The sequence below is a fragment of the Microcaecilia unicolor genome, chromosome 8, assembly GCF_901765095.1.
Source record: "Microcaecilia unicolor chromosome 8, aMicUni1.1, whole genome shotgun sequence".
NCBI lineage: Eukaryota > Metazoa > Chordata > Amphibia > Gymnophiona > Siphonopidae > Microcaecilia > Microcaecilia unicolor.
Window position 1 is genome coordinate 94,115,744 of NC_044038.1, and position 23,484 is coordinate 94,139,227.

General features: G+C 44.6%; 1 protein-coding gene across 1 annotated transcript in view; it reads left to right on the forward strand.

The window, feature by feature from the left end:
• The window catches only part of ARHGAP33 (Rho GTPase activating protein 33), a 513,356-nt gene that overhangs the window by 404,183 nt on the left and 85,689 nt on the right, over nucleotides 1–23,484 (forward strand). The window contains exons 19-20 of the mRNA XM_030213378.1: nucleotides 32–114; nucleotides 7,250–7,357. Of these exons, the coding sequence (XP_030069238.1) occupies nucleotides 32–114; nucleotides 7,250–7,357 (191 nt within the window). The remainder of the gene's footprint in view (nucleotides 1–31; nucleotides 115–7,249; nucleotides 7,358–23,484) is intronic.

Below are 23,484 nucleotides of genomic sequence, written 5' to 3' on the forward strand. Positions count from 1 at the left end.
TATGCATTATTACTCTTTTTTTTTTCCACAGGAAGCCATGTCTGTACAAAATGAGGAGGATCGATTGGTCTGTGTGCATGATGTCATACAGCAGCTACCTCCTCCCCATTACAGGTACTGAGATGAGGTTTCTCTTAGCATGGTCACTACTGAAACCGAGCTGAGGACTCACCGTGCCTAGCCTAGGTTTCAGTTTTCATGGGCACTACAGAAAGAGCGTGGAAACAGATTTCTTATTAATGGTGTGGCCAGTTGTTGCTTTCAGCATGGCTCCTTCTGCACATGTGTCTGGAGACCCTCAGGAAAATTACAGTTATTTGGGTCAATATTCATCCACCATGGTCAGCATTGTTGTTTTTTGTTTTTTTTTTTTAACATTGGCTGTGGTGGTCAAAAAATATCCAGATCATCAGGCCATTATCCAGATAATGGCTGAAACTTATGCGGATAGTAGCAATATTGTGTGCTATCTAGATAAATTAGTTCAGTATTCTATCTGTTTTAAATTATGCGGATAAGTTACCTGAATCGCACACAATATTGTCACTATCTGTATAAGTTCTGGGATCACTCTGGCTCTGCCCATGCTCTGTCGTGGCACTATCTACACAGTACAGAGGCAGTCTGTAAGGATATTTCATAATCTAATACAATCAGTCGTATTATGCCACTTAAACTACTGCAACAGAATATATGCAGGATGTAAAGAACAACTTACAAAGAAACTACAGACCGCCCAAAACACAGCAGCCAGATTAATCTATGGAAAATCCAAATTTGATCGTGCTAAACCCCTTCGAGAGAAACTGCATTGGCTTCCAATTAAGGAACGTATCACCTTCAAAATCTGCACCCTAGTCCACAAAATTCTTTACGGAGAAGCCCCTGGATACATGACAAACCTAATCAATCTACCTTCCAGGAATATATCCAGATCATCCCGTTCATACTTAAACCTCCACTACCCTAAGTGCAACGGTCTCAAATATAAATCCATTTATGCATCCACCTTCTCCTTTATAAGTACACAGCTATGGAATGCACTGCCAAAAGCTGTGAAAACAATCCACAATCATCTTTATTTCAGGAAATCACTCAAGACCAGCTTATTCGGAAAGGCCTACCACAAGGATCCAGCATAAGTCTCTATATTCTACAACACAGCAAATTAATGGACTGTATTGACCACTTTTACCCTTTCACATTTTGCCCTTATACCCCGTTTTTTTTTTTTATCTCCCTGTCCTCTACACTATGTTATCTGTATAGTTACTGGATTGGCAATTGCCTTTAGGGTTTGATGTTAGCCACATTGAGCCTGCAAATTGGTGGGAAAATGTGGGGTACAAATGTGTTAAATAAATAAATATTCAGTGGCACCATCTGACTAGTGCTGTGAATATCCTGGCCAGTACCATTTATCCAGAGAGCAGGTGCTTTTATCTGAATAAGTGCTTTTGAATATTGACCCAATTTATTTATTTATTTTGTAGCATTTGTATCCCATATTTTCCCACCAATTTGCAGGCTCAATGTGGCTTACATTATGCCGTAATGGCGATCGCCATTTCCGGGTAGAGAATTACAACTGGTATTGCATTAAGGCGCATACATGGTAAAGTAGAATACAATATGGTATTGCATAGAGGTTCCTGAGTGATAGAGTAAATTATAACGTAAGTTAGATAATCAACTATAGAAAGTTCATTTCCGACATGAGAAAGAAAGTGGTAGTACGTATTGCGTAACTTTCATTAGTAGCAACAAGGTTATCAGACAAGTGTAGAGAGTTCGGTTTTGTCTAGTTCATGTAAAGTCTAGTTGTGTAGTATTTAGGATGGATCGTTATGGTATGCCTTCTTGAATAGGTCAGTTTTCAGTAGTTTTCGGAAGATTGTTAGGTCGTGCATTGTTTTTATGGCCTTCGGTAGTGCGTTCCATAGTTGCGTTCATATATAGGAGAAGCTGGATGCATATGTGGATTTATATTTAAGTCCTTTACAGCTGGGGTAGTGGAGATTCAGGAATGTGTGTGCTGATCTTTTTGTGTTCCCAGTTGGCAAGTCTATGAGGTCTGACATATAGATCGAGGCTTCACCGTGAACGATTTTGTGGACCAGGGTGCAAACTTTGAACGCAATTCATTCTTTTAGTGGGAGCCACTGTAGTTTTTCTCTTAGGGGTTTGGCGCTTTCGCATTTCGTTTTTCCAAATATGAGTCTGGCTGTTGTGTTTTGGGCAGTTTGAAGTTTCTTAATGATTTGTTCTTTGCATCCGACATAAATGGCATTACAGTAATCTAGGTGGCTTAGCACCACTGATTGTACCAGGCTGCGGAATATTTCCCTTGGGAAGAAAGGTTTGATTCTTTTGAGTTTCCACATTGAGTGGAACATTTTCTTTGCTGTATTTTTCGCCTGGCTTTCGAGTGTGAGATTTCGGTCAATTGTAACTCCAAGAATTTTCAGACTGTCTGAGATAGGAAGGGTATAGTCTGGGGTGTTTATGGTGGTGGGTTTGTTCGTGTTATATTGTGAGGAGAGAATGAGACTTATACGGTCTGTGCCAGAGCCGGTGGTGGGAAGCGGGACTGGTGGTTGGGAGGCAGGGATAGTGCTGGGTAGACTTATACGGTCTGTGCCAGAGCCGGTGGTGGGAGGCGGGGCTGGTGGTTGGGAGGCGGGGATAGTGCTGGGCAGACTTATACGGTCTGTGCCAGAGCCGGTGGTTGGGAGGCAGGGATAGTGCTGGGCAGACTTATATGGTCTGTGCCCCGAAGAACACAGGTACAAATCAAAGTAGGGTATACACAAAAATTAGCACATATGAGTTATCTTGTTGGGCAGACTGGATGGACCGTGCAGGTCTTTTTCTGCCGTCATCTACTATGTTACTATGTTACATTGTGTCTCTTCTGCGTTTAGCTTTAGTTGGAATGCATCCGCCCATGAATTCATTATTTGGAGGCTGTGTTTGATTTCATTTGTGATTTTGGTTAGATCGTGTTTGAACGGGATGTAGATCGTGACATCGTCTGCATAGATGTACGGGTTGAGTCCTTGGTTGGATAGCGATTTGGCTAAAAGTGTCATCATTAAATTAAAAAGGGTTGGTGAGAGCGGTGATCCTTGTGGTACTCCGCATTCAGGTTTCCATGGTGATGACGCTTTTGAATTTGATTTCACGATATGTTCTTGCGGTTAGGAAGCCATTAAACCTTCTAAGTATGTTTCCTCCAATCCCGAAGTACTTTAGGATGTTCGACAGTGTTTGGTGGCTGACCATGTCGAACGCGCTGGACATGTCAAATTGTAGGAGAAGCTCATTATTTCCGGTTGCAATTGTTTGTTTGAATTTGGTTAGGAGAGTGATTAGCACTGTTTTGGTGCTGTGGTTGGATCGAAATCCTGACTGTGATTCATGTAGTATTGTGAATTTGTTTAAGTAATCGGTAAGTTGTTTAGTTTATTTCATAATCTATGTGATACATTTAATAATAATAATAATAATAATAATAAGCTAGCTCTGAATAAATAGTCTGTCTATTAGATTGTAAGCTCTTTGAGCAGGGACTGTCTCTCTTTGTTAAATTGTACAGCGCTGCGTAACCCTAGTAGCGCTCTAGAAATGTTAAGTAGTAGTAGTAGTAATGTGCAGTAACAAGCAGATGACATAAGAACTGTGAAGGTGACTGCAGGCAGGCTTCAAGACTGTTATCAGTGTTCTTATTGAGGGGCTTTTTGGAAATGTGCAGGCTACTACTCCTGACCAATGTGAAACAATCTGGAGCCCAAGGCAGAAATTTAAGAAGGGACTCCCCAGTCCTCTAACCTCAATCCCCCCCCCCCCCCCCCACACCGCTGATAAAATGACTTTAATTCAGGAAATGGACAGATCAGAACACCAGTGTTCTCCCCATCCCATTGCTGCTTGAATGCAGTATTTTCCCCACCTCCCTATCCCCACAGCAGCATTCTCTCTCTCCTTACCTGACCTAGCCCCTCTTTCTACTACCTGCCTCATCCCAAACTGGTTCTCACAGCTCACCAGTTCCCAGGGTTCCTCCAGTACCTCCAGATATGTCACAGGCTAGCAGCGTGTGCATGTCTGCTGATGTACACTCGTGCACTCCACCAGCTAGCAACAGACACTGGTTCCAGTCTACCTTATATAGTGATATGATGGCGAAAAAACTAACCAGCCTGTACCAGAGTGCTCAGTTATTTTATTCATACTACTAAGGGTTTAACCCTCCACCCTACCCAGGAAAGGTAAAAGGTAAAGCTAGCTCCCGTACACATGTACCAAGTTACAAATGACTTATGAGTGCCATCACTTGTGTGATAGGTTCTTGGCAGACTGTTAGCAGGGTGGTTTTCCATTGCTTTCCCCAGTCATCTTTAGCCCCCAGCTAAGGCCAGGTACTCATTTATCAACTGAAAGTAGATGGATTGCTGAATTGGCCAGAGGCTGGCTACCTGACAGAAATCTCAGTGCAGGATTTGAACTCAGGTCATGGGCACAGTATGCAAGCGATCTACTGATTCGCACCATGAATTCTCTGCCTGATAAACATTCCCAAATATTCATGTCCGTCAGTCCCTCTCCCTTTGCTGGTCAGAACCACAGTTTCAGAGAAATTCTGTTCCTCTGCTCCTCCCTGCTCCTCAGTTGTGAAAACTGTAGTCACTCATAGTGCTCTTTTTCTGGGCTGTTTAATTCAAGGCTGTTCTGGGCTGCGTGGAGAAGAGGTGATGAGAATGGCAGCAAATGACAGCATCTGGGAGGACTGGAACATTGAAGTGAAGCAGCTGTGACCAGAGATATAGAGGCAGATGCACCAAGCAAACGTTAAAAAATCTAAATCGTTAAAGTCCCTAACGATTTTCAAAAAACGAAGAATGCACCAAAACAACAAGTCATACATGCTTGGATCGGTATTGAAAAGTACAATGTATCAAAGAATCACAATATACGTCGGTAATCGGCCCCTAAATCATGTGCAGAGCAGCCAAGCGTTATGTTAGCTGCTCTGCGCATGCCACAAACAGTCAAAACACAAGCACATGGCTCCCAAATCAAAACAAAAATAAAAAAAGGGTCGGGAGGGGGCAAAGGCGCTCATCAGGAGCGTCCTGTATGGCCGTCCTTGCCCCCCCCCCCCAGCTTCCCCCTGCATTATAAATTAAAAAGCAAAACATACCATTAGCAGCCCCGGCCCCCCTCCCTTCCTCACTACTCTTTCTCCCCTCAGCTCCGCGTGCCGACATCCTCCGCCCTGTGCCCCGCCCCCTCTTGGGGTCGTCGCCGCCATTCCCCCCCTCCACCGGGCCCCCCTCCCTCTTACCGGGCCCGTGCAGCACCTCTCTTCTCTGTCCGAAGGCGCTGCACAGGCAAGAAGAAAAGCTGATGCCTGTCTTCGCACAGCTTCGGTCGCGCGTCTCTCTCCTCCTGGGCCTACCCCCGTCTGACATCAGTAACCTACGTAGGTTATTGACGTCAGACGGGGGCAGGCCCAGGAGGAGAGAGACGCGCGACCGAAGATGTGCGAAGACAGGCATCAGCTTTTCTTCTTGCCCGTGCAGCGCCTTCGGACAGAGGAGAGAGGTGCTGCACGGGCCCGGTAAGAGGGAGGGGGGCCCAGTGGAGGGGGGGAATGGCGGCGAGAACCCCAAGAGGGGGAGTGGCACAGGGCGGAGGATGTCGGGAGACGGAGCTGAGGGGAGACAGAGTAGTGAGGAAGGGAGGGGGGCCGGGGCTGTGCGAAAACAGGGTTGAAAGATCTTGCAAAGTGTGGCATGAAGTTCTGGGGACCATTTCTTCCTCCTGCCCCTGGATTGATTGCCATGAAAATAAAACCTGAAAATCAATTTTTTCAGGGAGAGCTGAATTCTTCAATAATGTCTTGGCATTCAACTCGTGCCCCAGCCCACCTTCTAAGTTTATGTCCTCTGTGGCTGATCGAGAGACAGATGATGAAGCCTTTATGTGCAGAAAATAAAATCTTATTCAAGCCAGAAAAGAGGGATTGAAAAAAAAAAAAGACATATTGTTTTAAAATGCATGTCAGCTGCAGTTTTCGTCAAGCCATTCGTCCCCGAAAACATCAGCTGCAGAAAGAACAACAAAATATACATAAACATCTAATTTCTTCCTATACACGGACGGGTGCATTTTTCTGTCTACAAGTTTTGGAAAAAGATCTGTGAAGTAGTCGTTAGTTTATTTATTTTTTCTCCTTCTAAGCAACGTGTGTTTTGTTTGCAGTCTGAGGACGGGGATGCATGCCTAGAAAAAAAATGTATAATCCGCTAAAAGGAAGCATGTCGACTTTTCTACACATGTGGAATAACAAAACCAAACTTACATGCAAAGACATCTCTTTGTTACCTCTGGATTTCTCTTCCATGGGGACATTTTGAAAGCTTATTTAGGAAATATTTTTGAACTCCTTGGGGCTTGTAGAGGCTTCTGTTTATGGATTGTGCCTTTCAGTTTCCTTTTGACCAATCACAGCGCTATTAGCTCTGCTAATGCGCTGGGATTGGCTCACAGTTTGTTTGTTTTTTCACTTTACAATTTTTCCTGGCATAGAGCTGTCCTAACGAGAGGTACAGACCTCTCGTTAGATTTCCTGCCTTTTTCCTGCGTAAAGGCAATCGGAAAAGGTTAGTGCATCTCGTTTCAATGGGGTTTGTCCACTAATTGCTCATCTGCATTCTGTTTTCGTTAGCTGCTAGCTTCCTCGGTAAAAGCCCTTTGATGCATGCAACGGATCAAAATTTCCTCGTTGGAGGGTCATTAAAGGCTCATTAAGCTTTAGTGCATCTGCCTCATAGTGGCTTGGTTGCATGCAGACTGTCACAGGTCTCATCACTCTCCTTCTTCCACTCTTAACCGCTGCTGCTGCACCAGGAGTAAAATGATGGGTTGAATGCATTTACCAAATTGGAGCCTGGGCCATGGGGCCCTTGCATTCATTCTACCCCTCCTACACTTTAAGCAATCAGCATGGCAGCAGAGGATTAAGAGCAAAAGACTGGGGAAAAGGCTGCACCTGCCTGTGCAAAGCTGGGATAAAGACTGCACCTGCCTGCGCAAAGCTATCTCAGTTTAGCTGCTCAGCAGGGACCACTCATAAACATAGGACCCAGGGCAGTTACCCTGTTTGCACTCCCTCCCTCACAAAAGCTGGCTCTGTTCCTACTTTCAGAACAGGCCGTGACCCTGACATACTTTGTTTTTTCAGGACCCTGGAGTTCCTCATGCGGCACCTAGCCCATCTGGCCACACACAGCCTGAACACCAGCATGCATGTGAAGAATCTCGCTATCGTATGGGCACCCAACCTCCTTCGGTAAGAGTGTTCTTGTTACTGTGTGTACATTCACTCAGGCTGGGGGTTGGGTGGATGGGTGGGTTAATTTTATAATAGCCATTTTACTTGCAAAAAAGCCTTTTATAAAATTACTCTGCAAGTGGCCACTGCTAAACATAAAACACTATATTTATGGAGTGGAATTACAAAAAAGGCTTGGAGCAGGATGTAAAGGATGACACAGCGCAATACTAGAATGAGCAACTTCCATTATGCACCACTTCTAAAAAGATAAGTTAAATTGTGTACAGTGGATACCATATAGAAGTGATATATATTTGCATGATAAATACACGTATGCAAATCTCTTCTTACTTTTTGACCACAGATATTGTAAGAAGATTGTATTTGTGGCATTAGAAGGTTTTTTTGGCCTATGATGAAGAGAAGACCTTTTTAGTCTGTTTAAGCTCCGTAAGATCATATTAGGTCTTGGAGCTCTTTGATGCCTTTTTTCCTTCTATCAGAGTCATTTGAGAATAAGTGGATTTTTGAATATTTGGTCACTGCTAAACATAGACATTTGCTGTCTGTGGATTTTCAGTGGCACTATTCAGGTAATGCTGGGGTAGCAAAGCCTCTGAATGCCTGAATACTGTTCTGATAATGCTGGAGTTAGGGTAGAACAACCAGCTATACATATAGTGGTGATATTTGGACGCTTAGAGCCCTGTTTTACACAGGATATCAGAATTGACTTGTCCAGGTCAGACTGTGCTCAGTTCCTATGGAATTTTAGAAAAGGATCTGCTGACATAGAACCTTGTCTAAAATACTTGCAGGAGTGCATGCGTATTTGCTGGCATGTGCAGCAGGAACATCCATTTTACAAATATGCATGTGGAAAAAATCAACAGAGGAAACTGAGCAACTTACATGTGTTAAGTTTTGATATTTACATATGTAAGTTGGTATTTGACAGCTTAATGTGTAAGTCAGCCATTTTGCAAACCTATACAGAGGCCACAATCTTTATTTTTAATTCAGAAAGGGAGAAAAAACAATGGGGGGATTAAGGAGGATCCCTTCTGTACAGTGATGAATATGCATATTTTTTAAATGTTGTGGCTGTGATTTGCAAAGGTAACTGCCAAGTCTGTCATGGTCCAGTTTGCCATGGGACCCAATAATTTTCTTAATGTTGTGGTGACAGAGTTCCAAAAACAAACAGTGTTTGTTTGGACAGCATCTGCCTGTAGGAGCCATGAATCCTACAGTAACACATAGGGCCTGAGTTACTAAAGTTTTCTTACTACTACTACTACTACTACTATTTAGCATTTCTATAGCGCTACAAGGCATACGCAGCGCTGCACAAACATAGAAGAAAGACAGTCCCTGCTCAAAGAGCTTACAATCTAAAAGACAAAAAATAAATAAAGTAAGCAAATCAAATCAATTAATGTGAACGGGTAGGAAGAGAGGAGGGTAGGTGGAGGCGAGTGGTTACAAGTGGTTACGAGTCAAAAGCAATGTTAAAGAGGTGGGCTTTCAGTCTAGATTTAAAGGTGGCAAAGGATGGGGCAAGACGTAGGGGCTCAGGAAGTTTATTCCAGGCGTAGGGTGCAGCGAGACAGAAGGCGCGAAGTCTGGAGTTGGCAGTAGTGGAGAAGGGAACAGATAAGAAGGATTTATCCATGGAGCGGAGTGCACGGGAAGGGGTGTAGGGAAGGACGAGTGTGGAGAGATACTGGGGAGCAGCAGAGTGACTACATTTATAGGTTAGTAGAAGAAGTTTGAACAGGATGTGAAAACGGATAGGGAGCCAGTGAAGGGTCTTTAGGAGAGGGGTAGTATGAGTAATGCGACCCTGGCGGAAGATGAGACGGGCAGCAGAGTTTTGAACCGACTGGAGAGGGGAGAGGTGACTAAGTGGGAGGCCAGCAAAAAGCAGATTGCAGTAGTCTAAACGAGAGGTGACAAGGGTGTGGATGAGGGTTTTGGTAGAGTGCTCGGAAAGAAAGGGGCGGATTTTACGGATGTTGTAAAGAAAGAAACGACAGGTCTTGGCAATCTGCTGGATATGAGCAGAGAAGGAGAGAGAAGAGTCAAAGATGACCCCAAGGTTTCGAGCTGAGGAGACAGGGAGAATGAGAGAGCCATCAACAGAAATAGAAAACGGGGGGAGCGAGGAGGTGGGTTTGGGGGGGAAAATGAGAAGCTCGGTTTTGGTCATATTTAATTTCAGGTGGCGTTGAGACATCCAGACAGCAATGTCAGACAAGCACGCTGAAACTTTGGTTTGGATGCAAGGTGAGATATCAGGGGTAGAAAGGTAGATTTGGGAGTCATCAGCATAGAGATGGTAGGAAAAGCCATGGGATGAGATTAATGAACCAAGGGAAGAAGTGTAGATAGAAAAGAGGAGGGGACCAAGAACAGAACCCTGAGGTACGCCGACAGGCAGAGGGATAGAAGTAGAAGAGGATCCACCAGAGTGAACACTAAAGGTGCGGAGGGAGAGGTAGGAAGAGAACCAGGAAAGGACAGAGCCCTGGAATCCAAGTGAGGACAGGGTATCAAGAAGTATGCTGTGATCGACAGTGTCAAAAGCAGCGGAAAGATCAAGAAGAATGAGGATGGAATATTGACCTCTGGATTTAGCCAGTAATAGGTCATTGGAGACTTTAGTAAGCGCAGTTTCGGTTGAGTGGAGAGGGCGAAAACCAGATTGTAGTGGGTCAAGAATAGCATGTGAGGAGAGAAAATCAAGGCAGCGGCGATGAACAGCACGCTCAAGTAATTTGGAGAGAAAAGGAAGGAGGGAGATGGGTCGGTAATTAGAGGGACAAGTAGGGTCGAGTGAAGGCTTCTTAAGGAGAGGTGTGACCACAGCATGTTTAAAGGCAGCAGGGACAGTCGCAGTGGAAAGTGAGAGGTTGAGAATGTGACAGATAAAAGGAATAAGAGCAGGAGAGATGGCATTAAGAAGGTGGGTGGGAATGGGATCAGAGGAACAGGTGGTACATTTTGAGGAAGAAAGGAGTCTGGAAAAAAGCAAAGTGGAATCATGTACCACTTCTAAAATACTTTATTACACATTCTAGAAAAGAGATGTGATGTTTTGCCTTCACTATTTTCCATTGCTAATTTTTATAACTAATCCAGTGGTTCCCAAACCTGGTCCTGGAGGCACGTCAACCAGTTAGGTTTTCAAGATATCCACTGCATGCAAATCTCTCTCATGAATATTCATTGTGGATATCCTGAAAATCTGACTGGTTTGGGAACCACTGAACTAATCTATACTTGTCATCCACCAGACCAGTCCAGACATTTGTTTTTTTTGCCTCTTTTCTAGATGGAGTCAGGGAACAAAACTTTGCAGAATTGTATCCTGTATAGGGTACAGTACAGCTTGCAGCTTCCCAGTTTTCTCTGTCTCCAGGAGTAGACAAATGATCTGTGCAGCTAGGTCAGGTTTTTTTTGCCTGGAAGACTCCTAAGGAACTTACTGGAGGAGGAGTCTCCTTAATAGAGCTTTGGCGTGACCAGGAAGTCATTGAGTTTCTACCAGGCAGTGCCTTCTTGGTCTTTGGGATGACATTCAGAGGAGTCCAGTTCCCTCTCCAGTCTGATGCACTGATACCTCACCCCCTCGCATCTGGTAGGTATTTTAAAGAATATTTGAGTTAAGGGAAATCCTTCTGCTAGAGGAGAGTACAGAGTCTCCAATCTTGCTGAGTGATGGGAGACAGTTTGTGTGACAACAGGACCTGTATTTGTAGCTGCAGAGGCGGCCTGTGCAGTGAGGATAGGGGCAGAATTTTGAACTTGTTGGGAGCAGTGCTTCCACAGGGCTGCATGTATCTTCAGGGGTCAGGCTGCACTGTGTTATTTGCATCAGAAGCTGTGCCTGTGTGTGGGGCTATGCGCTTACCAGACTGCCGCCACTAAGACTTCTGGCAATTCTGCTGGAGTGTGCCAAACCCAAGCTTCAGGGCCCATTGAAGGATCTTGAGGTAGTTCAGATCATGTCAGTGGGCCATGAGTGGAGTGTTTCCAGGGTCCCCCCGTGGTTGGAGCACAAGGCTTTGAGTTCAAGGCAATGATTGTTCTCTACATGTGGAAAAGACAGCAAGTGCAGGAGAAACGGTCATTTAATTTGGTAGCCAGGTGGCAGTGGTAATTTCAGATCCTCCAGTTGTAACCCGCACCAGAACCAGAGGGGGATGGAATCCTCAGCCTGGGAAACTGCTCTGGAGAGTATGGGAACTAGTTGGACTCGAGCTCTTATTGCTTCATAGGGCTTTCTGCCTGAAAAAGGAACTGATTCTTCCTTCCTATCCAGTGGTACCTTCTGGGGTCCTGATCCAGCTAAAAGGCTGCAAATGGAGATGTAGGAGGACTGGGAGTTCCAGTCTCTGCTCTCTATAGAGCTCAGCTAATGTGGAGGCCCAGGAGACACCTCCAAAGAGGTCTTGCAGAAGGAAGAGCTCCCTGTTTGGGAGGGGGATGATCCCTTAGTGATGCTTCCTTTCATAGGAAGTAGTTACACTTCACGATCATGTAGGCACTTGTGGTGGTTAATATTGCAGAGGACCCAGCAAAAGAAAGTGGGAGTCTCTGGGGATCCCATCTTGGAGTGGTTTTGCCAGCTGATCAAAAACTTTCCTCTTCACCAAGCAACCAGGGCTCTAGTCACAGCTGAGTGGGACATTCCCAAAGTTGGCCTAAGAGTGTGCAGAGCTATGGGAAAGTTAGGCTCCCATTGCTGTTGAGGATAAGGAGAAGCTGATGATCCCAAAGGTGATATACTGTTGACTTCTGTCAATAAGAAGATGACCATTTTTGTGGAAGGGGGTACAGCGCTGAAGGACATCCAAAATAGATAGAATGAATCCTTGTTGAAGAAAACTTATGAGATATAGTCCCTGGCCTTGCAGATAGTAGTTTGCAGTGGATATATGTCTAGAGCATACTTGCATTGGATGCAACAGCTCCATTCAGGGCCCTCAGTGGATGGAGGCTGGAGCTCAAAAGAGGATGCCTGGTTAAAGACCAGATTGGCATATGTGGCAGATGTCCTCTATAACAGTGTTTCCCAAGTCCAGTCCTGGAGTACCCTTTGCCAGTCAGGTTTTCAGGATACCCACAATGAATATGCATGAAAGATTTGCATATAATGGAGACAATGTATGCAAATCAAGTTCATACATATTCATTGTGGATATCCTGAAAACCTGACTGGTAAGGGGTACGCCAGGACTGGACTTGGGAAACACTATAATCTTATTTCTGTAAGAGTAATTGGGGCAGCAGCCTCAGCTAGGAGGCTTTTATGGTTACAGAACTGAGCTGTGGAAGACTTGTATAAGCAGGCTACACTTTCAGAAGAGCCTCCTTTTCCAGACGACTTGGAAGAGTTGGTCAAGGATCTCAGAAAATCCAAGCCTTAGAGGTTACCAGAGGGTAACTTGAAAAGATGGCCCACAGGTAAGAAGCCCTGCGGACAAGCTCCTGGGATCACGAATGGACAGGCACACCTAGGCCATCCATACCGGACCGGAATGGACTGGAACGGACCTGAGACAAATCGGGACGAACTGACGAGTGGCTGGACAACGTCGGCTTGGCTAATATAGAGCCTGATGCTGTCTGAGACCAATTCGGGCACCGGAGATCCTAAGCGGCCTGATCTGCCTGAACCAGCCCTGGACCACGTTATCGCTGTGTCGGCTGATTCGAGCGAGACCCAGCGACCCAGGAAGTAGCAATGAGGTTCTCCTCCCAATCTGTCCTACGTGAACGGCCGACCCACACCGGAGCGGGGTGCCGAAAGGAGCAGGATCGCGATCCAGCCTGCCTCATGGTGGAGACTAGCCCAGGAAGGACTCAACTCTCCTCCATTCGATTGGGGAACTCACCTGCAGTGCAGAAAGAGAAGCCGTGGGAGCTCAGAAAACCCTGGCCGGGAACAACGGGTGAGAGGTCCACTTGGCAGGTAACCGCCACTGGAATTGATCATAACCCCGCAGATCCCCCTCGTGGTTTCCCTCCGAGACGTGGCTCAGGGGAACTCAACTCCGAGAACCTAACCGGGAAAACAAGTTGCAGATCAGGGAGAGGGACCACCGAAACTCGGCCGGTCCCCTGACGAGTTGCACGCGAGAAGAGCAGTTGGGCTGCGCAGCGGATGACTGATGCTGTCGCGTCCACCAGAACAGAACCATTCCAGACATGGAGACCCAAGAGGGTGGCGGAAAGCCCGACCGACGAATGAACCAACCGGAGCGCACGTCTAATCCCGGAGTCCCAGGCCAGCGAAGCAGCAGAAGCCAACCGGTGCACGTGGACCCAACCGGCGGAAGCTCGGATCGGAGCACTCGTCTAGACCAGCCCAGGAGACGCGACCCAGCGGAACAGCAGATGCTGACCGTGAGCGATACTAAATTTAAATAGTTTGGACGCTAAATACTGAACTTCTGAGTACTTTAGGAAAACACTGAAAGACTACCGGCATATGCCTTCTTTCTTTAAAAGATTCAAATGCTTTGCATGATAAGCAACGTTGTAGCATGCTGAATGTTTTCATTTAAATGATCCCTTCGAATGATTTAAATGCTCTACTGTTTAGTAGCGCTTTGCTTAACTAGCAACGTTGTAGCATGCTGAATGTTCTCATTTAAATGCTCCTTTCAGTTAAATGCTCTAATGTTTAGTAGCGCTTTGCTTGACTAGCAACGTTGTAGCATGTTGAATGTTAAATACTGCCTTTAATTGCTCTAAATGCTCTAAAATGCATTAAATACCATCCACATAATTAACAAGACTAGCACTTTTAAACAACAATATCACGGTCTAATAACCGAATCCCCTAACCCTTCAGACACACATATCAATACACAAACTAACACTGATATGAACCCCAGCAAATTATTCTTAATTACCTACTGGCTCTCCCTAACCTACTACTCATTCACGACCCCCAATACAGACAACATGACTCCCACAACACACAAACTACTCACACAAATAATACACAATATGTATATTCAAAAAATTAAACATTGGCAAGGAATACCTACCAGTCATGATCACCATCAACAGAAAGAAACGAAAAGACGCAACAAACTTACACACCAAGAAGACAGACAGCTGATAAAAATTAACACTACCTCAAACTCAACTGAACACCACTACCAACAAATACAAATAGGATACATCAATGCCAGATCGGCCGTCAATAAAATCACGCTACTAACCGACTGGATCACAACTGATCATCTCGACTTCCTACTTATCAGCGAAACTTGGATCCATGACCCCAAAGATCCAATAATACTAGAGCTCTGCCCCCCAGGATACAAAATTACCCATTGGACAAGAGAGAGAAAAAGAGGAGGAGGAATAGCAATAATCTATAAATCTCAATTCACAGTCACAACAACAGCAGAGTCTATTCTTCCCCAACTCGAAATAGCCTCAGTCAGAATCAACCACCCCAACCTACGTGATCACCTAAACCTAATCGTATTCTACAGACCCCTGGGCAATTGGCAAGACTCACAAACACACTTTCTGGACTTTATATCAAACACCTGTGTTACCTCCCAGAACCTCCTCATAGCAGGAGACATCAATCTTCACCTTGAAGACAATAACTCAAGCAATGTACGCGAATGCAAAGACTTCCTGCAACTATGGGAACTCCACTGGCCAAACACACAACCCATCCATAACAAAGGACACACACTAGACATCATCACCCACAAATTCTCACCAGAACCAATTATCGTACTAATAGACACAAAATGGACAGCCAGGTCATGGTCTGACCACCACAGTGCAAACCTCTCTCTCCACTGGAGAACAAAAATGATACAACAAAAACAACAAACATATACTACGAGAGGCAAAATTGACCCACTAACATTCTGGCAACAATTCTATACGGATGAATGGACAATACCTACAAACTCACCCCAATTTCTCCAAGATTGGGATAACAGATGCAGAATAACACTAGACAATATAGCACCACTTCAAACCAGAACCTCACATACAAAAAACTCAATACCATGGTTTAACAAAGAATTGAAAGAACTAAAAACACAAGTCAGAAGATTGGAAAGAGCATGGAGCAAGAAAAAAGACGAAAACACACACAAAGACTGGAAACAACTACAAAGAAAATACAAATACACGATCAGACAAACGAAAAGGACCTATTACAAAACCCAAATAGGGACCAAACTATAAGGATACACACAAACTCTTCTCACTCGTAAACAATCTTCTAAATACTACCAAGGTCACTTCTAACAACGCAGATACTCCATCAGCAACCAACCTTGCGAACTACTTCAATGAAAAAATCATAAAACTCCGACTCATGATACCCACTAACACAACGGATTACACAAATATCCTTGAATGTCTAGACCCAAATCCCGGAGAATACCCAGCAGATTGATCATGGACCGACTTTGACATGCTCTCATCAAAAGAAATCTCATATTGGCTAGGAAAATATGCCAAATCACAATGCAAATTAGACACCTGCCCTAACAGTCTAATAAGATCCGCACCCAAACAATTCAAAACAGAACTCACCAACCACATAAATTACAGGCTCCAAAATGGACTCTTTCCCACGGATAAAGGAAACATCCTACTCCATTACCGAAAGATGCTAAAAAAAGCACAATGGACCTAACCAACTACCGACCAGTAGCATCCATTCCACTCATGACCAAACTCATGGAAGGCATAGTGACGAAACAATTGACTGACTACCTAAATAAATACTCAATTCTACACGAGTCCCAATCAGGATTTAGGACGAATCACAGCACCGAAACTGTACTAGTGTCCGCAATGAACGCATTCAAACAAGCAATTGCGACTGGTAACAGTGTGGAGTCCCCCAGGGATCCCCTCTCTCACCAACACTATTCAACCTAATGATGATACCTCTAGCCAAGCTACTAGCCAATCAAAACCTCAACCCCTACATTTATGCAGATGACGTCACAATTTACATTCCATTCAAACATGATCTAAATGAAATCACCAACGAGATCAACCAAAGCCTCCAAATAATGCACACCTGGGCAGATGCATTCCAATTAAAACTTAACACAGAAAAAACACAATGCCTTATACTCACCTCACAACATAACACAAAAAATTTCAACACCATAACCATAACCCTCCCGGTCTCACAAAACTTGAAAATTCTTGGAGTCACCATTGATCGAAACCTCACTCTCGACACCCACGTGAAAAACATGACCAAGAAGTTGTTCTATACCATGTGGAAACTTAAAAGAGTAAAACCTTTCTTCTCGAGATACATCTTCCGTACCCTGGTACAGTCAATGGTAATAAGTCATCTGGACTACTGCAATGCACTGTACGCCGGGTGCAAAGAACAGACAATCAAAAAACTCCAAACTGCCCAGAATACGGCCGCCAGACTCGTATTTGGAAAAACTAAATATGAAAGTGCAAAACCACTAAGAGAGAAACTTCACTGGCTCCCAATTAAGGAACGCATTGCGTTCAAGATCTTCACAATTGTACATAAAATCATTCATGCAGACACCCCAATCTACATGTTAAACCTCCCAGAAACGCCAGAAGATCATCTCGCAAATTTCTCAACCTACACTACCCCAGCTGCAAAGGACTGAAGTACAAACTGATGCACGCAGTTATGGAATGCATTACCTGCAGACTTGAAAGCAATCAACAAAACAACTATCTTTCGAAAATCTCTGAAAACATTCTTCTTCAACAAGGCCTACAATGAACACCTATAATCTCACTAAGTCACCTCACCAACCCACTCAATTATACAACTATCCTAATCACTCCCTTCCTTCTTCCCTCTTCCCTTCCTGACCAGTACACATTACTAATTGTATCTGATATCTTGTTATGAAAATGTCAACAAATCTATGTAAGCCACATTGAGCCTGCAAATAGGTGGGGGAATGTGGGATACAAATGCAATAAATAAATAAAGTAAGCCCAAGGGGGCTTCTTGATCCAGCAAAGGTGAGATTGTGGGATGCTAGGCATTATCATCAAGGCAAGGGCATTTCAGTGCAATGCTGTGATTTTGCTGGTAGGGGCTCACTCTGACAGGACAGGCCTATCAGTTGAAGGAACCAAGAACTTTGCTGAGTCTTGGGGGGAGGAGGGGTCTCAATTTTCATGGCATCCTCTTTCTGGACGAGGAGATTTGGGGTCAACTAATCCATTATCTAGGGGAGAGGCCCATATTACCTCGACATTGTAGTCAGAGGATATACCGTGGAATTTTCCCATCATCTTGGCAACACTTTTTTTATCATTTTTCCTTGTCAGTCTCAAGCGAATGGCAGTGGTTCCAGGCCCAAAGGAGAAGTGGAGGAAAGGTCGTTAATCCATTTACTTTGTAGTTCCAAAGAAAGAAAGGTCCTTTTGACTGAACTTTGAGCTGAAGCATGTCAACAGAGCTTTGGAGGTTTCCCATTTCCGTATGGAGACCCGAGTTCAGTGATTATGGCAGTAAGTTGGGGAAGTTCCTTATAGCCTTGAATCTCAAAGAGTCCTTTTGTATTCATCTAGAGCATCAGAGATTCTTGAGGTTTGTGGTGTTGGGCCAACGCTAACAGTTTCAGGCCTTTTTGATTGGTCTGGTGACAGCTCTATAGACACTTCACCAAAGTTATGATAAAAATACCGGTAGCTGTTTGCAAAGTAGGGATTCTGGTCCATTCCTGCCTAGATGATTGGCTCACCAGTGTGAAGTCTGCTGCTGAAAGCTGGGCAACCACTTCTCAGAAGATTCAATTTCTTCTTGGTTGGGCCATCAATTTTTCCAAGAGCTTGATGGTTCCCTCATAGACTCTGGAGTATATTGTTGCTTGGTATTACACCAAGAGCAATAGGGTTTACTTGACCAGGGAACACATACTCAGGCTCCAATCCCAAGTATGGGGATATTGGCACCCTGAGCGTTGGGACTACATACAGGCTCTTGCGGTCTGTAGCTGCTGGACATGGTACCATGGGCCCAGATACATATCTTTTGAGCCACTGGTCAGGCCAGATGCAGAGCTACTTGGTCAGGCTTCCTCTACTGAAGGACCTTGTCCCAGCCTGAGATGGTGGTTGAACAGGTAGAACCTGATGAAATAGATTTTGAGTCACCCTGTGGGTCTTGTTACAATGGATGCCAGCTTTATGGCTGGGGAAAGCATGTTGTTTGGAGCGGACACCACTATCAATGTTTGTTTATTGAGATTTGCTATACCACCTTTACTATGCAAATAAGTCAAGGCTTCTTACATTTGGGAGTCCAGATGGTCCATAAATCGCTTGGAGACATAAGGAGAGCACACAGGCGTTTGAGCTCTGGTACGCAATTAGGATGTTCTCCAACAATGCCACAGGAGTGGCTTATGTCTGTTGTTAAGGAGGATGCAGAAAAGTAGGGTTAAGGATGAACCAGAAGTATGCGGTTGGCTCTGGAAGCCTCTCTATTGGGTGGGTGGAAGAACACCTTAGAGCACTTTCAACCACTCAAATTGCAGGCTTCAACAGTGTGCAAGCAGATGTTCTGATCTGGTCTGTGGGAGATGGCATGCCTACTGTAGAAGGTGTGCCTACTGGCACATTCTTATCATGGATCCGATTGCTATAGGTCAGAACAAGAAGATCCCCTGCTGCTACAGTCAGAAGAAGAAGTGGAAGTTGAAGAAGTTGGATGCTCTGTTCCAACAGTGGCTGATCTCTGGGTTTCTATGCTTGGTTTCTCTGTAGTCAATGCTGAGGCGAGTTCTTCAAAGAATTGTGACATATCCAGAGATGGCCATTCTAGTGGCTCTGGACTGGCCTAGGCAACCTTGGTGTGCCAAATTGACAAAGCTCAAAATAGGGGAGAGGTCTAATAGTGCAGGGTTCAATTCTTCTAGATAATCCATCACCCTTTTTGTCTTACTGTCTGTTGCTTGAAAGAGTGCGCTTGAGGTGTAAGGGCTAGTCACAGGAGGTGATTACCACATTCTTTTTTTTTTTTTTAATTTGAAATTGTTTATTGAACACAACATAATGGAAAAAGTACACTGCTTGCCAGAACAGCCAACCGACTGCTCTGATATGTCCAACAAATGAAATCCAACATCAACTGTAAATCACAATCATTTTTGATAATTTTCTCCCTACCCACCCACCCTCCCACCCAAATCAACTCTCCCCCCCCCCCCCCCCCCCTCCCCTGCTCCCACCTTATTCCCTCTTAGCTAAATCTCCTATACAGGTAATTCACTACTCCATAATCGTTCTATTTGAGACCATTCTTTTGCATCTGGCTTATATCTGCCTTGTCTTTTGTCGGTCAATTGTTCTAGGCCCACAATGTTCTTGATTCTCATTGTCCAGTCTGTGATTGTAGGGCCCAGTCTTTGTTTCCAATGGGCTGCTATCTCCAACTTGATGGCTGCCAACCCCAGTCTTTTAAGCCTCTTCTGCCATTTCTGGCCCCTTTTATTTCCCCATCCCAGCAAACACCACTTTGGTTCTACCGGGAACTGCGTGTCCAATAGGCGCGTCAAATGCATAGCAACTTCCACCCAAAATGTCTGTATAAGAGAACACGACCACCATACATGTAAGAAATTTCCTATTTCTGCTTCACACCTCCAACATCGGTTAGATACCATAGGATACATTCGCTTTAGCCTGTCTGGTGTGTAATACCATCTACTTAAAACTTTATATGCATTTTCTTTAATGAGTACACACACCGATGCTTTTTTCACCTCTAAACACATCCTCTCCCACTCCTTCACACTCATTTCCATATTTAAATCACGTTCCCATGCAGTCATATAGGGCAATTTGAGCATCTTATCTCCCCTAATGTATTTATATAACCTTGAAATTCCTTTCCTCCCACCTTCCAGGGTTACCCAAATATTTTCCAATAGCTCCTTTTCCCTCGGGTCCGATGTCAACCACCCCTGTCCCGTCATGAAATGTCTAACCTGTATGTATGCAAAATAATCTGATTCTGGTAAATCAAACTTCCTCTTTAATGTCTTGAAGTCTCTCATTACCCCATCCGACATAAGATCCCTAAATCTCCGCAGGCCCTTTCGGTTCCACTCACGAAATACCCCCCCCCCCCTCTTGTCCTGCGTGAAACTCATCTTCATGGGTTATATGCGCCAAAGTAGAGGTTTTCACCCCCTTCCGGAATTTATTTTTTAATACCTCCCAGGTATGTTGCAGGTGAGACACAAAGGGACTACTATTCCCCTAAGGTAAACTGCACATCCGTCCAGACCCCCATACCCCTTTCTCCAAATTACCCCTTGGAACCAGGTTTTGCTCTAAAGTCGCCACTGGTGATCTATCTCCTTTACTCCACTCCGCCACTTGTTTCAATTGGGCTGCTTGGTAGTACCATATTAAGTTGGGTAGTCCTCTTCCCCCTTCCTCTACTCCCTTCCACATAATTCTTTTCGATGTTCTTGCTCTCTTACCCCCCCATACGAACCGTGAAATATCTGATTGTAATTTATTCAAAACCACTGGTGGAACTTCCAAAGGCAACGTTTGGAAAAGAAACAACATTCGCGGGACCAAGTTCATCTTGACCACTGCTATCCTGCCCCACCAGGACAGCAGCCCATTCTTCCATCGACTCATGTCTGTGCGCAGTTCCCTAAACAGGGGATCGTAATTTAAACCATATAACTTTGTTAGGTCCCTAGGTATCCAAATGCCCAGATATTTAAAGTTCTCCCGAGCTTGCCTGAAGGGAAATTTTTCCAACATAGCTTCAGTATCTGAAGGGGGCCCCACCACTCCCAACACCTCTGATTTATCATAATTGACTTTAAATCCAGACATTTCCCCAAACACTTTGATCTCTTTGCAGATATTTGTTAACGACACCTCTGGGTGACTCACGTAAAAAAGAATGTCGTCTGCAAACAGAGCTATTTTATGTTCCCTATCCCCCACACAGAGGCCCTTTATTTGAGCTGTCTCCCGAACCTTCTGTGCAAGAGGCTCAATCGCAATGGCAAAAAGCAAGGGGGAGAGGGGACAGCCCTGTCTGGTACCCCTTTGTATCTGCACTTGATCCGAATATCCTCCATTCGCCTTTATCCTAGCCACAGGTCTCGCATACAATCCCCTTAGCCATGATATGATCCCTGGCCCAAATCCCATGACTTTTAATACCTCCCACAGGTAAATCCACTCAACCCGATCAAAGGCCTTTTCTGCGTCAGTTGTTAACAGCACCAAAGCCTCCTCCCTATTTTGGCCTTCCCATACAATATTTAGGGTTCTCCTAATGTTATCAGCTACTTGTCTCTTAGGTATAAAACCTGCTTGATCCGTGTGGATTAACTGAGGGAGAAATTTATTAATCCTCTCTGCCATTACCTTGGCCAATATTTTAATATCTATATTTATAAGAGAAATTGGCCTATATGAACCACATATTGTTGGATCTCGCCCAGGTTTGGGAAGAACTGAAATCCCCGCCTCATACATGCTCCTCGGTAGGGTCCCTGATTTGAAGCATTCATTCCCTACCCGCACTAATAGTAGCCTTAGCTCCTGTCCCAGTATCTTATAGAATTTAGCCGTATACCCGTCAAGTCCAGGTGCTTTACCTCCTTTCAAGCCCTTAATAATTTTATCTATCTCATCTGCTGTTATGGGTTTGTCCAGGGATTCCCTCTGCTGCTCAGTTAAGCTGCGTAATCCTATCCCACCTAGATATTCTTGAATCTCCTCCACTGTAATTTTCGCTTCTGATGAGTATAGAGCTGCATAATATCGGGCAAATTGTTCCCTAATTTCTTTGTCCTGATACATCAAACCGTCTCCCGCTCCCTTTAGTTTAGTTATTTTTTTTTTTGAATTTGTATGAAGTCTTTATTGTTCATTGAAACAACACAAAGAATGCAAAATACTATCCAGCAGATTACATTTACCTTTGACTAATACAGTATTCCACTAGTGCTTTGTACAGTATAACTCATCATAGTTTCAACTTTCCGATATCAACATTTTTAAACTTCAACATTTTTGTTTTTTTCCCAACTGTTTAATAGAACAGAGGTTACCCTCCCTCCCGCCCCCCTACCCCTCTCCGCCAAGAGAGCACCGCTGAGCACTACCTCTTTTTTTTTTTTTTTTTAATATATTTAACTAGGCACTCTTCTCTCAGACATATTAGTTCGTCAGAGCGTCTACAGGAATGTATTTCCAAACAGAGTGCCATTTCCCCATTTGTTGCTTATGCTCAGCCACCAATCTTTCCATTTCACGTACATACCTCAACTTATTAAGCCACTTAGCCAGCGGGGGAACTCCCTCCCTCCTCCATTGTGAAGCTACAACCACCCTTGCTGTACCAACCACATACTTTGCCAAAGTTTGTTGACAGGATAGTAAGCCTGCAATCCTAGCTGAAAATAGGAACACCTCAGGGGCCCAGGGCACTGTACACCCTATCCAAGCCTGCAGCCTGTAATGTACCGCCTTCCAAAAGGCACGAATTTTAACACAATTCCACCATATGTGTCCCATGGTACCCTCTTGGCCACACCTTCTCCAACACATGCCCGAGGCATTTGGGAAAATCCGCCTCAATCGGGCAGGCGTGAGATACCACCGATATAATACTTTCATAGCATTCTCCTGCAGGGGTACATGGGTTGACACCTTCACAGCTGCTTTTTCTATGCTCTCCCACCCAGGGTCTCCCAAACTCGTCCCCAGCTCTCGCTCCCAGCTTTTCCTATGTGCCCCGTAACTGGGCGCCTGCTTGCTTATATTATGGTACAGGGAACCTATCAATCCCCTAGATGAAGCATGTCGCTCACATATCCCCTCCAATTCTAATTTCTCACGCTGCATCACCTCCCTCACCGCCTTGCTTTTAAGGAGAGATACTAATTGACGGTATGCAAAGTCACCTCCCTCCACCCCAGGATATCTGCCCCGCAATGTGTCGAAAGATACCAGCTTATCAGCTTCAAATAATTGGCCCCAGGTTCTCACCCCTATCTCATACCATTTAGTAAAGATCCCCGTAGCCGTCCCCGGTAAAAATAAAGGATTAAAGGCTATCGGCGTGTAGCGAG